We start from the raw sequence: 13,316 nt of genomic DNA, 5'->3' as shown, positions 1-13,316 counted from the left end.
AATGCCACATGTTAAAGCCATTATTTGCAACCAGAAGGATTAGAAAATTGTTAATTTTCTTAAGGAAGTTAATTCTTATGTTGTCACATAATTCTGTGAGCTGACACAGAAACTTTAAAAACCCCAGGTGCCTTGTGAAAACCATTCCCTTCTTGTCATGGTGTACAAGAGTCTGCTCTGGATGTGAATTGTATTTTAATTTGGACAAAGAAATCATTAGGGGTGGAGTGGAATGGCTGATACTGTAAATGACATTCTTGTTATGAAAAACAAGAATATTGTTCTTTTTTACAGAATATTGCTTACCTGACATTGTGGGCTCCTAAAAAACAATATGCAAAAAGTCTTCTGCTTTGCAACATGGCATCAATATTTTCCTTTAAAGGTATTATTTCCTTTTTTTGTGTCTCCAGATGAGGCTTACACATACACTTTTGTTTCAGATGCTGTAGACTCAAGAAAATGTTTATCTTTGCAACTGTAATATGAAGTAGTGTACATTAATTCCTACATGATTACATCTTAATTTAGTGATGAAGATAGAAAAGTAGACGTAAGAAAACAACATTTCTTCCAAGTGTTTTATTTTAATGTGTTGCTGTTACCATTATGCTAAAAAGTGAATCCATGAATGTCAGTATCATTACAGCATTTCCTATGTGAGTCTTTTCTCTAGAGTTACTGTATTCATTGACTTGGTACAATCTTTGTTACTGAAGCCAAAAAATACAGTCCTTTGTCTGAACTTATGCATGATACCAAAGAGGATTTTAGATCACAGGACACAGCTGAAGCCTGCAATCTGACTCTGAAGTTAAGTACAAACAGAAATGAAAGAAATAAATGATGCACACATTTACTTGATGATCACAGATTACTTTTTATTATGGTGCTTGTGATATTTGTTTTTATTCTGTATTACACATTATTTCAATTTATTTTTCATTAGTCAGTAGTATTTTGTCCAAAAGTTCTCGCTATGCTAATTTAACAACTGCATTCAGTTATTATGGGTATGCATTTTTAATTATGCACTGTTTTGACAAATGATATGGAGTAAATTGAAAAATATCAGACAGCCATATTAAGCATATGGAGCTTACCTTGACAAACACAACATTTCTACACTGGATGAGCTATTTCTGTCTGTTTCACTGATGTTATTTTAAATGAGGAGAAAGCAATTTAAAGTGGAGTTAAAAAATGAGCATGTATGGGTAACTTAAGGATGTAATAAAAATCTTCTAAGGATGTTTGGAAAATTTATTGAAGATACAAAGATGTTGTAACCCTATCAAATTCAGAATTAACATAAAAGTTAAAAGAATTCAAATATTAAATAATATAAAAACTTCTCCTTTTATACACAAGTACAAACGTATTCAGTAGGTGGTAGCTGCTGTATTTTTTAATGGGAATTCATGTCTTTTGTGCATTCTAAATAAAAAAAAATCCCCTATAGGTTAGGTAAAAACTTTTTCTCTGTATTCATAGCAAAGTCAATCTCCAACATTTAGTGCCTGCAGCTTGAGTTCTTATACATTCTTACAGACCCTAGGAAAACCAGGAAAAAAAAAAAAGATATATAGAATAACTCTTCTTGCTCTAAAATACTCTGATTACGGAATATATATTTTTAATGATATGTGAAAATAAACTGTGCTTTGGACACCTACATTTTGGAAAAGCCATTTTATTGATCAAGTTAGCTATCATCTTCCATTGTGGTTTTAAGGCATCGTCATTTAGAACTCAGATTTTTGGGAGGATACTACATTAGTCATCTTGCACAGCTTTTGATGCTTTGGTCTTACATAGCTACTAGCCACACTATCCAACTATGGTTGATGTATCTGCACTGAGAAAATGCTCTTTGTCCACTCAGTTATACCTCTACCTTTTTCACTTTTTGGTTGCCTAATTAGGCAAGTTTATAGTGCACAGTAGATTTTTTCTCTGTTTATTTTCGGTCCTAACTAGAGTAGTATTGGTGGCAGAGAAGAGATAAAAAGTTCTAGCTAAAGAGACTGACCTCTGCTAAACCAGAATTTAAACTGTTACTGTTTTTTGGAGCAATTTAATGCTAAGGACAAAGCAATTGAGTAAACCAAATCATTTATAAAGTACAGTTTATACAGCAAATGCCTCACAGTAATTCCAAATGCAGTTTTCCCTGGTACTCCCACAAAATATTTTTTGTATATTAACGTAGTAATATTGTTTGAGAACAAAACTAAACCAAGAATACAGAAGTACAGGTTTTGGATTCATATCGTCTACATATATTTTTGCTTTATTAGATGGTGCCTAATTCTTTTTCATTTACTGAAATAGTTTGAAATGGGGAATTTGCATTAGATCCTCCTAGAGTTTGTCATAAAGTCACCAACAAGCAAGTTAGCAACTAATCAATCTATTTCTCTTATGATTTCATAGCTTAAATACACAGGTCCTTGGACTATCTGGTGATCTCAGAAACACTCAAGTTCTTTCACTCCACCTCTTTTACTTTCCCCTTCAAGCTGAAACTACATCCAGGTACAATGGCCTGCAAGATGGACAGATAGTCTAGTCATCTCTTTATTTACATGCTCTAAAGCTATGACCCCATAATCTTTAACAGATCAAGTTTGGCACCAAATCTTATGCAGAGTCAGTGGAGACAAATACATACCTTAGGATATGGTTCATTTGATCCTAAAGTAAGTGGCTAAAAAAAGTCAGAAGAATTGCTCCCTAAAAGAACACAGAAATGATGCAGGTCTTTATTTTCTGTCTGGAAACCACTATAGCCAGAATGCAGCACAGGTACCCTTGCCAAGTGGTTATCTTCTAGTATCTGATAAATACTCTATATTTTGGAAGAAAAGGATGTGGCACAAAAGTTCTCCCACTATCTCCTTACTCAGTAAATATTTCCTGAGGATGATATATAGTTTCTCCTTATATTAAGTGATGTAAAGGGGATTCTCACTGGAAGAGGAGGAAAATTGGCCCCACTGACAGTCAATGCTGTCTATTTGGTTGACTTAATAGCATAAAAGGAGAAGGGAAATCAGAGGTTACTGCATATTTTACCTTATAATCCATATAAGAAACATCAGTATTTATTGGTGGAAAAGACGGGGTGGAGAAGAGAGGGAGATATCAGCTGCATTTATGTGAAAAACGGAGATAGAAATGCAGTCTGTCTAATGGTAGGCAAAATACTTGTTCTGAAAAGGAAATATTTTCTTAAATATTATAGTAACACCTTGAAAATCTGTTCTGGAATTGGCTCATTATTTCTGACGGTAATGCCCAGTGGTGATCAGGTCACTGAGATGAAGACCTTACTGTCTAAAGGATGGTGTTAGACAAAGGACATATTTGGTTCATCAGCATTTCCGTCAGTTATGGAAATACCTCACATGGAAAATGTTTTCTATAAATAAATACTTTCTGCCACAATTCGCTGTTTTCTTTGATAAGCCTCGTAACAGTAATTTTTAGCTATGTAACTTTGACACTTTAGAGACCACCCAAAGGGCCGCAGAATACCATTCTACAAATGCAAAAGGCAGTGTCCTTCATTAATATAAAATTATATAGCTTATGGTACATTCTTTTATTTTGTTTCTGTGCATAGTTGTATAACTCTTGTGATTATGAAAGTAGGTCTAAACTCACAGATTTTCCTTCTTTTTATTTATTACTGTCTACTAATACTAGAATAAAATTAAAATGTTTGAATTCTTTTTGTTTGTATGTTTTACACTGTGATCTAGTTGGCAAAAAAATTGCCATCTGACTGAATTGGCGAAAAAATAGAAAAGAACAGAATCCAACATGTGGCAAGATGTAACCTGGACTTTCTTCTTGATTGTCTCTGTTTTAAATGCCAGGTGTTTATCACCTGGAGTGTAGTCTTTGGCAAAGTAATTCTATTACTAACTCTCTGAAGAATGCTGTCTCTGAATGATGCCACTGCTAATGGAACACTGGTTTACTGCCACAACTTTAAAGAATCTTTTTTAACATTGTTACACTTCCCATCAATTTAGATCAACCAGACCCACCATATGTGAGAAGTTATCTGCATTTTTCTCCAACAAAACTGAAATGATGAAAGCTTTGCTTTCCCTGAGGTATCATCCACTGTTGGTAGCCCAGTTATTTCTTCTTTAGCCCTCATCTTCTTTGTCAAGGCTGGAGCATATTATTCTTGTAATGCTTGCCAAAATTCTATGGCTTATTTGTTGTTTGAGATTCACCATATGTGTCTTTGATCCCTGCCTAGTAGGCACCTTGGCTGCTTGCCAGTTTGGCACTTAGATTATCAGCAGTATGAATAGCTCCCTTGCTTCTGATTCTGTCCTTCTTGCTGTCATCAAATCACTCTTTAAACAACTTTCTTATTTTCTTTTAGATGCTTGTAAATGATCAACTTATTTTTACCATGCCTTTCTTGGCCAAGGTTTCGTGTCGCGCTGCAGGATATCCAGTAGTTTGATGTTTCCACTTGTAATGATCTGACTGCCAACTACCTGTATAGTTGCATGGGGACAATAAGCAGTACAGAAACACCCCTCAGAGTGATTTTTCAAGTTTCTCTCTGTATTATACAAACTCCTGTGTTCTTCCCATTTAGTAGACTTGGTGGCATGATTTCTACAAGAGATTATTTACTTTTGTGAAAAGCATTCCTTTTAATAAACGTTTTTAAACCTTTGACCAGAATGGAGTGTGAGCCAACGAGAATGATAGATTCAGAGGAGTATCACAGTGATATATAGTTTTAAGAAACAGATGGAAAGCCAAAAGCCAGTCATGTGTAATTTCTATTCACTATCCTCATGTAGCATTAAACACATCTGAGTCCTTCCATGTGTTCTAGTAAACTGAAGTTGTTCCAAAATGCCATTGCTGAACAAAAAATATGCAGAATCAAAATAAGGAACAGCACAGGGCATATAAAGGTCCAGACCATGAGAGGCCCATATGCTGTTACAGAAAGATCTGCCAGAAGTCTCCATTATTCCTTACATTATTTTGTAAAACCTTCTAACAGTAAATATACTGGTACTACCATTCAAGGTAGACAAGGCTAAACAGCATATTGTACCATATCTATCTTCATGTTAACGCAAAGTGGGGTAGAATAAGTTCTTTAACCCCTGTAATTAAAGAACAGTAACAGTAATTAAAGAACAGTATCAGCACGATTATGGCTGCCTGAGATGCATCCTTTTTGAAGCTACTTTTGACATTGTCTTGTCCCAAGGGACTCTTGTTTAGGAATAATGATTTGGTTTAGCTTTAAAGCTTTTAACATAGTGCTTTTTTAGACAGCTAACTGATCATGTCCCTCTCTCAAGAGACATGGAGTTTCAGACCTCATTGAGACAAGTGAGTATATTTTATTCACAGAAGTATGTCTTTCAATTTTGAAGCAACTGCTTTACATAGAATTATGAGAAATAGTTGAAAAATTGTTATATTGGTAAGGATGAAAAGCAAAATTCTGAGTTCAGGGAGAATAAGAGGTACAATAGGAAAAACAATGAGAAATGGTTGAATGTGAATCAAGTTTACTAGGATTACTTTTTAATGTATCATTGTTGTATTTTCCTTCTCAACCCAACAACATTTGGATTTCAGATAAAGAACGCTCCTCCACTGAATGTATTCAGTGGCACTCTGAGTCTTAAAGTGGGTTTGCGTCAGAAAATGTTCATAGTGGACTTAGCCTGGAAGAGCACATTGAAGCTTTAAGCCCTACAAAAATAGACATTCAATTTTGGCAGTGTGCTTTTCTGGTTTAGTTATGTTTATAATAACTTAACAATGACAGAGAAGCACTGCTATTAGAAGGGATTTAATAAGGAGTAGGCAGCAGTTTGATGGATAAGCTATCTGCAGAGGGTTATAACGAAGCTGATGTCAGAACTAGTTGTAAGAGAGATAATGAAATGGAACAAATTGTTTGGCTTCAGTATTGGAGCAGCTTACAAGAGAGTGGGCTGAGTAGGTAGGAGAGAGAGGTATACTTTATACATAGAAATACTTTAACTTCCTCACCTAATAGCATTTTTGTCCTAATACCAATTAGATAAGAAATGTATAGAAAGTGTATCAATGAAGTGTTCTTCTCTTCATGTGTAGAAAAACCCACATGTAAACAAAAAGAAAGGCTTGATTTTCTCTCTAGCCTTTGTGTATTCTATCCTTAGCTTTCCAGGTAATAAGACCAAAGAAAGTACCCGCAGTATGTACTGGATACTTAGTGGAATCTCAAACTGAAAATGTTGGAATTTTGAATACACAAATATTTTACTGGAAGAAGAGAAAAAAATATACTCACTGCCTCAGATCTCAGTCAGTGGGGAAATAACACAGGACTTGTCTGTGCCCTGGTTTGAAATTGCAGAAATGCCTGCTAGAAGGACTTAAAAATAAATTTTTAAATGATATTTTAAATAATTCTGAAGGGATGTCATTACCTTCAAAATGAAAAAAAAAATCCCAGCCCTGCAAACAGTATCCAGTTTTTGTTTACAATGGCACTGAGAAAGGAGGGAAGGATTTGGATGCACAGAACAGCAAGCTTGAAACTCAAAGGTGTAAAAAAGACAACTGCTTCAAGAGCATAATGCCTATCAGCAAAGGACTGGGACAGTGACTTGGCTGTAAACCTGATAATCTTTCACAGAAAATGCCTAGGGAAAGGTTAGTGAATTTAACAAGAATTCAGTGATACCCCGGAAAAGGAATGATCCAGGAACAATTTCAAATGCATATGGTATTTCACTTGAGAGTAGCCTGGAAAGTTGACTAACTCACTGAATGCTGAAGATGACAAAATATAACCTGCTGCTTTTGAAAGAGCTGTCAAAATGTGACAAGTATTCCTTTTGACAAGTATTCTTTTTGCTGTGTTCGAAATTTCTGCTACCCGAATAAATGAAAAGCATCGATGCAAATGTGTATATAAAACTCCTTGTAAAAGAGTTGCTGCCACCTGCATGACCCAGGGACTGCAACACGCTTTCTTCAAGATTGCTTGCGCGGTCCTACGATGCCAAACAAGGCAAGCCGCCTTGATCCTGCCGCAGTCCTGGCCCTTTTCCTTGCCCTCCTCCTTCGCCAACCCATCAGAAATAATTTAAAGCACAGCTGGGGATATCCATTTCCCCCGCATGTGCGCAGTTCCCACAGAAACCTGGGGTAGGAGCGGTGGCTCCCCCCGTTTTTTGCCCTCTCCGGTGCTGCACACCCCCTGTGCCCCCGGGTCTCCTCAGCGGTTACCCGCCGCAGCGGCAGGGTGCCGCGGCCCTGGCCACCCCTCACCAAAGCCGCTCCAGGCTCCCATTTCCGCGAGGGCTTCCCCCGGCCAGGCGCCCCCGCGCCCGCGGAGGCGAGGCGGGGCAGGCCAGCCTGTCAGCGGCAGAAGTCGGGCCCGCCGAGTCCCCCTCGGGCGGGCCGCAGCCGCTGCCGCGGCGCGGACGGCCGTTGGCGGCCGTTGGCGGCACGAGGCGGCGGTGCCGCAGCAACGGCGGGAGCGGGCGAGCTGGGGATGGCGACGCGGCGGGTCCCCGCGCTCTCGGCCAATCAGGCGCGGCGCGGGGCGGTGCTGCAGCCGGCGGCGGCGGCGGGGGCTGCGGCGGAGGCGGCGGCGGGGGCTGCGGCGGAGGCGGCGGCGGCGGCGGCGGCGGCGGGACCCCCCGCGGGCCGGGAGGATGCGCTGACCTTGCGGCTGGCTGCCGGGCGCCCCGCCGCCCCGCCATGGGCACGGTTCCGTCAGCGCTGAAGCACTGCCTCAGCTACCAGCACCTCCTCGAGGAGCAGCTGTGGATCGGCGAGCCGGCGGCGGCTCTGCACCCCGGGCAGGTACCGCTGGGCAGCCCGCGCCTCGGGGGGTGAAGGGACGGGACGGAGCCGCCTGAGCAGCGGCCGCCGCTAGGGGGAAGCCGGAGCGCGGCGGCCGCCATGTGATGTCCGGGCGCGGCCGGCTGCCGCGGCCCTGGGTGCGGCCGCCGCCCTCGCCGGCCGTCGCCCCGCTCCGGCCCAGCGGCTGCCCGCGGCGCCCCGCCGCCCCCGGAGCCGCGGCTGGGTCAGAGGAGCGAGGGGCACCCGGCCGCCCGCCGGGCTCTGCCCTCCCCCGCACGGTTTTCCCCCTTCCTCATCCAATATTTTAAAGCACAGCAGAGCTGAAACAGCCCACTGGTAGTACGCACATGTGGGCACCTCCCCGGTGGAGCTGGGGCAAGGGTGAGGCAGAGTTAAAAAAAATCCCCACGTGTACGCCCGCCCCTTCCAGTATAATCCAGTGTGTGAAAAGTGGCAAAGTTGTGAAATCACAGAGTGGCAAAACTGCTGGTGAGGCCACAGCACCCTTCTCGCTCCCCGCACGCTCCGGTGTTAATCCTTCCACAGAGGCAGCCTGAGCCCCCGGAGCCGCTGCTCCTGGTGTCTGGCCTGTGCCGGTGTGCCCACAGCGCGGCAGCGGCGGGCAGCTCCGCGAGCCGCCAAGGCAGGCGTGTCCGCCGGCCCGCGCGGCGGCTGGAGAGCCCCGACGGCTGCGGGAGCGCAGGGCCAAGCCGCCTGCTCCCCGGGGACGGTTTCCCCCTCCTCTGGCCTGCTGTGCTCTTAGCACCGACGGGATTGCCATGAAGGGGAGGACGAAGATAGCTGCTGCCCTCTTGCCTATCAGCTGTGAACAGATTTGGGAAGCGGCTGGGGAGTGGGAGAGGAGGTTAGATGAGGAGGCACGTGGGCAGGCAGACGAGGACCATAGCACATGGAAGCAGATGACGGAAAGAGAAAGCTGCCAGTGGCTTTTGGGGAGAGGCTGGATAAATCTGGAAGGACATCTCAGGAAGATGTCAATATGGAATAGGAACTACTTCAAAGAAGGAAATCATTTGGAGCATGAGATTGGCCGTACTGTAATAGCCCATATACTGTTAAGGCATATTGTGCCTGAACTATCATTCTTACTGGAGTTAGATTCCAGTGATCAGTAGGCACTCCAGCTGTCAAAAACCATGAGCTAGGTCTAGAACAGATATTGGTTTAAAAATCATGGCTTAAAAAAATGCATTTGCTGTTCATTGTATCTGTCTTCTGGTTTCTACACCTTTCAAATACACCTAGGCTACGTCTTTCATAAGCAACTCCACCATAAGCAACTGAAGTGCTGATGCTGTTGGGTAGCAGTGTAACTTCAGAGGTGGAGAGATTATGAAAAAAACAATGTTTTGAGTCTCATGAAAGCTGGCAATATTTCATTATAATTTTACTTCAGAGGATCTGGGCTTGACATCTCAAAAGCTATGTGTATGGAATAGCCAGAGGAATTCTTGTTGGAGATATAAAATTTGTCAAGCCTTAAAAAATACTGTTTTGAGCACAGAACTTTGTGTAGGTAAGCTACCCTACAATTTCCAACTATTATAATTTCCTGAGCATGATGTCTGTCCAGCGATGAATTTTGGGGAAAAGTTCAAATGCAGTTCCCTTGGCTGATTCTGTAAATGTAGAAAAGCCTTTTCTTACTGTAAAAATAAATAAATAGAATGAAAGGAATTTTTCTGTATTAGACATGAAGCAAAGCACAGTCCTCTTCAGTGACATTATGCGCCCTTGCTACATTTTGGTGCATCATTTTCTTTCAAAAGATGTGAACACTTTTTAAAAAATTCCTTCAAAATATCTTGATTTGCCACTTCAGTTGCATCAGTTTCTGACCTCTATCAAACAGAGGATCTGAAAGGTTCAAGGGCTATTAAAAAAAGAGGGGGTTTGAAGTCAGAGACAAGCAGTGATATCTTCCCAGAAATTCACAGGTCAAGAAAACATGATGGAATTCTTTATTTTAATAGATGCTTGTAACTTTTGCTTCATTTTTGCAGTGCTCTTCTGTGACTATAGTTTCTTTCGTTCTCATCACCATTTTTTCTTCCTGCAAAGATACAGAAGAATGTCTTCCTCAGTAGCAGCAGCAAACATGAGAATTTGCTGCTTATCCTCCCTGTGCATATTGATCTGACTGTAAGCTGCAGAGCCTGCTCAGACCACTGACACTAGTCATATTAAGTCCAGAGTTGGCACTGTTTGTGTTCTAACATCAACCTCTGCATTACCTCCCTGTGATTTTTTATTAGATAATTTTAATAATTTTTCTACTTTACAAGAATCTGTTCCAGGTTCCATTTTTCTCACACGGACACTAAAACAGCCTGTAAAGCAATTAAGCTGTTATATTTTCCTTATGCTTGAGCGCGTTCTGCAGCAATCCTGTTTTGGAAAAAAAGTGTTCCTCTTTATGTGACACAGAATCCGTAGTAGCTCAATTGGTGGTAGTAAAAAGTGATTTTTTTATTTTGATAATGCATGCAAGACAGTTGTGGGGACATTGTAACCACAGTTTTGCAGGTACACAAAGAAATAAAATAGGGGAAAGGGAAGGTATGAAAACAGTTTCTCAGAAATAATTTAGTGCTTTAACATCTAATGAAAACAGGGAGTTAGTTTTGTTGCTAAAATTTTTCAGTTTTCTTTAAACTCAAAACAAAATGTAGGTGTTTTAATTAGAGTGTTGCTAGTGGTGCTCTTGTAAAAGTAAAATCATTCAGTTTTCTTTGAAAAAACAAGTGTGTATAAATTTGTTTATATACTATACTGAGTAATTTGTAAAGGTCCGGGTTAAATCACCTGGAGCTGTGTCTGAGGCAAAACAATAGGGCCTAAAGTGAGTAGCTAGAAGTCTTGGATGTTTGTTTTCCCTTAATTTTCATGCTTCCTGTCGCCGGTATATTTTAGGGTTATTACAGCTATATTTAACTTTAAAACACTGGGCTTCTTGAGGAGTAAAATTATTGAAAAGGAGAAGTGAAAAGCAAAAGGTATTTGGGCTAACAGCTAGACAGAAAATAAGTAAAATTTACTAGTTTCTCAATTTCATTCATATTTAATATATTAATTCTGTTCTATGCAGGTAAACTATTGCACACTTGACTAGTCAATAGGACACCCTGTTCTTGTTGCAGTACCTTCATCTTCTTACTCCATTTTCTTCATTTCTTATTCTTACCTTTTGTATAATGGGATCCTAGTTGAGGTTCATCTCTGTAGTGTTACCCCGGTATACATAGTTTTAATTAATAAGTCTGATTAATTTGACTAAACACTTTGAAGGAATTAACATGCCTTAGCCCACATATACGTAGACTTCAGGAGTACTTTTGATATGGTGCTACTTTAGAAATTGTTAAAGACATGGGTTTCTGTAAGAACTGTAGAATGGGCTAGGCTCTACCTAAAAAAGGAGATGACAGTGGACATTGTTACAGGATTAGGCACATTTCCTCAGTGATCAAGATTGGTGCTGATTGTGACACATGGCACTTGCTTGCAGTTTGCTGCGTACGCTGTGTGTTCTGTTTTGAAGAAAGGTTGGTCTGAGCAGCAGGGAGGAAGGCTGCGTATCAGCAGCTGGCTGTTGTGCTCTGGCTTAGGGGTAGCCTTTTGGCAGGAAGGTGACATGCTCTGAGAACAACTGACATTGGTCCCATCCTACACATTTAATGTTATATTTTCACATAGATTAAAATGGAATTTTAATGGATTAGGAGTATGCTGAGAACACAGCAAGGAAGAACCGGATGGCTAAAGAAGTGGTGTAAAAGACTGGGATGAAATTCAAGAATACAAAATGATGAGGTACTTGGAGACTAATAACCTAAACTTCTGCTATAAACTATAAACTGTGAGATTATCAGTTAGAAGTGATTGAGGAAGAGAGGAACCTTGGAATACTAACAAATCATAGGAGAACTGTGAGTTGCCAATACAGTACAGCTGTTAAAAAATAAAATGAAATCCTAGGATATATCAGATAAGAGTGAAATTATTGAAAGACAGACAATGAAATGTTAGTGCCATTGCAAAAGACCTTATCTGGGGCATGTACAGTTTTGGTTAGTCATGTTCAAGAAAATTGAATTCCAGCTGGAACAGATCAGGTCTTGCACCACCAGAATGATGAGGAAAATGAAGATGAAATGTAAGATGACTTTCGTTCGTTCAATATCTAGTGCTAAGACCTGGGGGAAGAGCTTAAAGGGAGGAGAGAAGAAGAAAGAGTTGTGTAAAATTAGCACACAAACACACAAAAGCTATAATCTGTCTACATATTAATTATAGAGTAGATATTAAAAAAAATCTAAATATCAAATGATGAGATTCTTAAATAGCTTTCTAATGAAAATAATGAGGGTAAATAACTTGCGAAGTTTAGGTTTAAAAATAACATTATGATGTGGTGTCCGTAGTAGCAAGAATGGGACGGTTCTTAAGAGAATTTTAAGTTTATGCAATAAGAAATGTAGGAATAGTCATGTAAATGATTTAGAATAGAGGCAATTCCAAATCTGGTTTTTGATTACATCACATGGCTTACAGTATGTTGGAAAAAATGGATTTAGTTACGGACAGAGTGTCAGCTTCAATGCCACTTTAAATCAGTGCATCCTACTCTACTCTGCAAGAGGATAGTGGCTAAACAAAACTAAGTAATGATCATCTTTCTCTTGGGCAGCTGTGTTCAAATGTACCACTGGCACCATGTAATAAAATGGGTATATTAAGGCTTATCTGGTTTGGTGAGGGCTGCCTACCCTTAGTACAAGCAAAGCAAATATGAATCAAAGACAAAACTCTAGTCTCTTGCTCTGTCAGATGTGGCTCTGACTCTTGGAGGAATGAATCTAAATAATGCTGATGTGAGTGATGTTGTCTAGTAGGCTTGCTGTCACAGATTTAGTCTATCCTGTAAAATGCAGTACCCAGAATTATTAACAGTTGTTCAGTATGTGCCCATTGGAAGGCACAGTGTACATCATTGTCAGTTCTGTAACTACAGAGGGACACAATCTTTACGCTAAATAAGTAGCTTTTATATTAATTGAACAAAAATTCAAGTCCTCCAATTTAGACAGCTAACTTTTGTTTCAGTGACTGGGTCTCACTGATTTATATGCTACATGCCTAAATGTTTTTAAGAATTTGGACCTAACTTGCACAGAATAATATAGCCTCTTACGCACAGCCTAAGATTCCCTGATCTCCTCACCAGCTGCCACACTTGGAGTAAGAGATAGATAATGTTGTCTTACTTCTGCAGTTCTAAATTGGTCATTTAGATTTTGTAATATACATTCATGTTCGTAACCATATGTTAGCAATCTCTCAAATTTATTTTTAAAGTAAATCAAAAATAATGTAATAAAAACAAAGACCATTTGTCTAGCTTATGTATATTTGTGTTAGCCACT

The 13,316-nt window shown here is 40.3% G+C and overlaps 1 protein-coding gene across 2 annotated transcripts in view; it reads left to right on the top strand.

The window, feature by feature from the left end:
* The first annotated feature begins 7,594 nt into the window (after positions 1–7,594).
* The window catches only part of HMGCLL1 (3-hydroxy-3-methylglutaryl-CoA lyase like 1), an 86,767-nt gene continuing 81,045 nt past the window's right edge, over positions 7,595–13,316 (top strand). For both annotated transcript variants that reach the window (XR_010388230.1, XM_064508587.1), the window contains exon 1: positions 7,595–7,869. Coding sequence is in view for 1 of the 2 variants with exons in the window: in XM_064508587.1 (XP_064364657.1) it covers positions 7,765–7,869 (105 nt within the window). In the remaining variant the exon portion in view is untranslated. The remainder of the gene's footprint in view (positions 7,870–13,316) is intronic.

Source organism: Dromaius novaehollandiae, chromosome 3 (genome assembly GCF_036370855.1).
Source record: "Dromaius novaehollandiae isolate bDroNov1 chromosome 3, bDroNov1.hap1, whole genome shotgun sequence".
NCBI lineage: Eukaryota > Metazoa > Chordata > Aves > Casuariiformes > Dromaiidae > Dromaius > Dromaius novaehollandiae.
The sequence above is the reverse complement of the archived record's forward strand: the minus strand, read 5'-3'. Positions and strand labels throughout refer to the sequence as shown.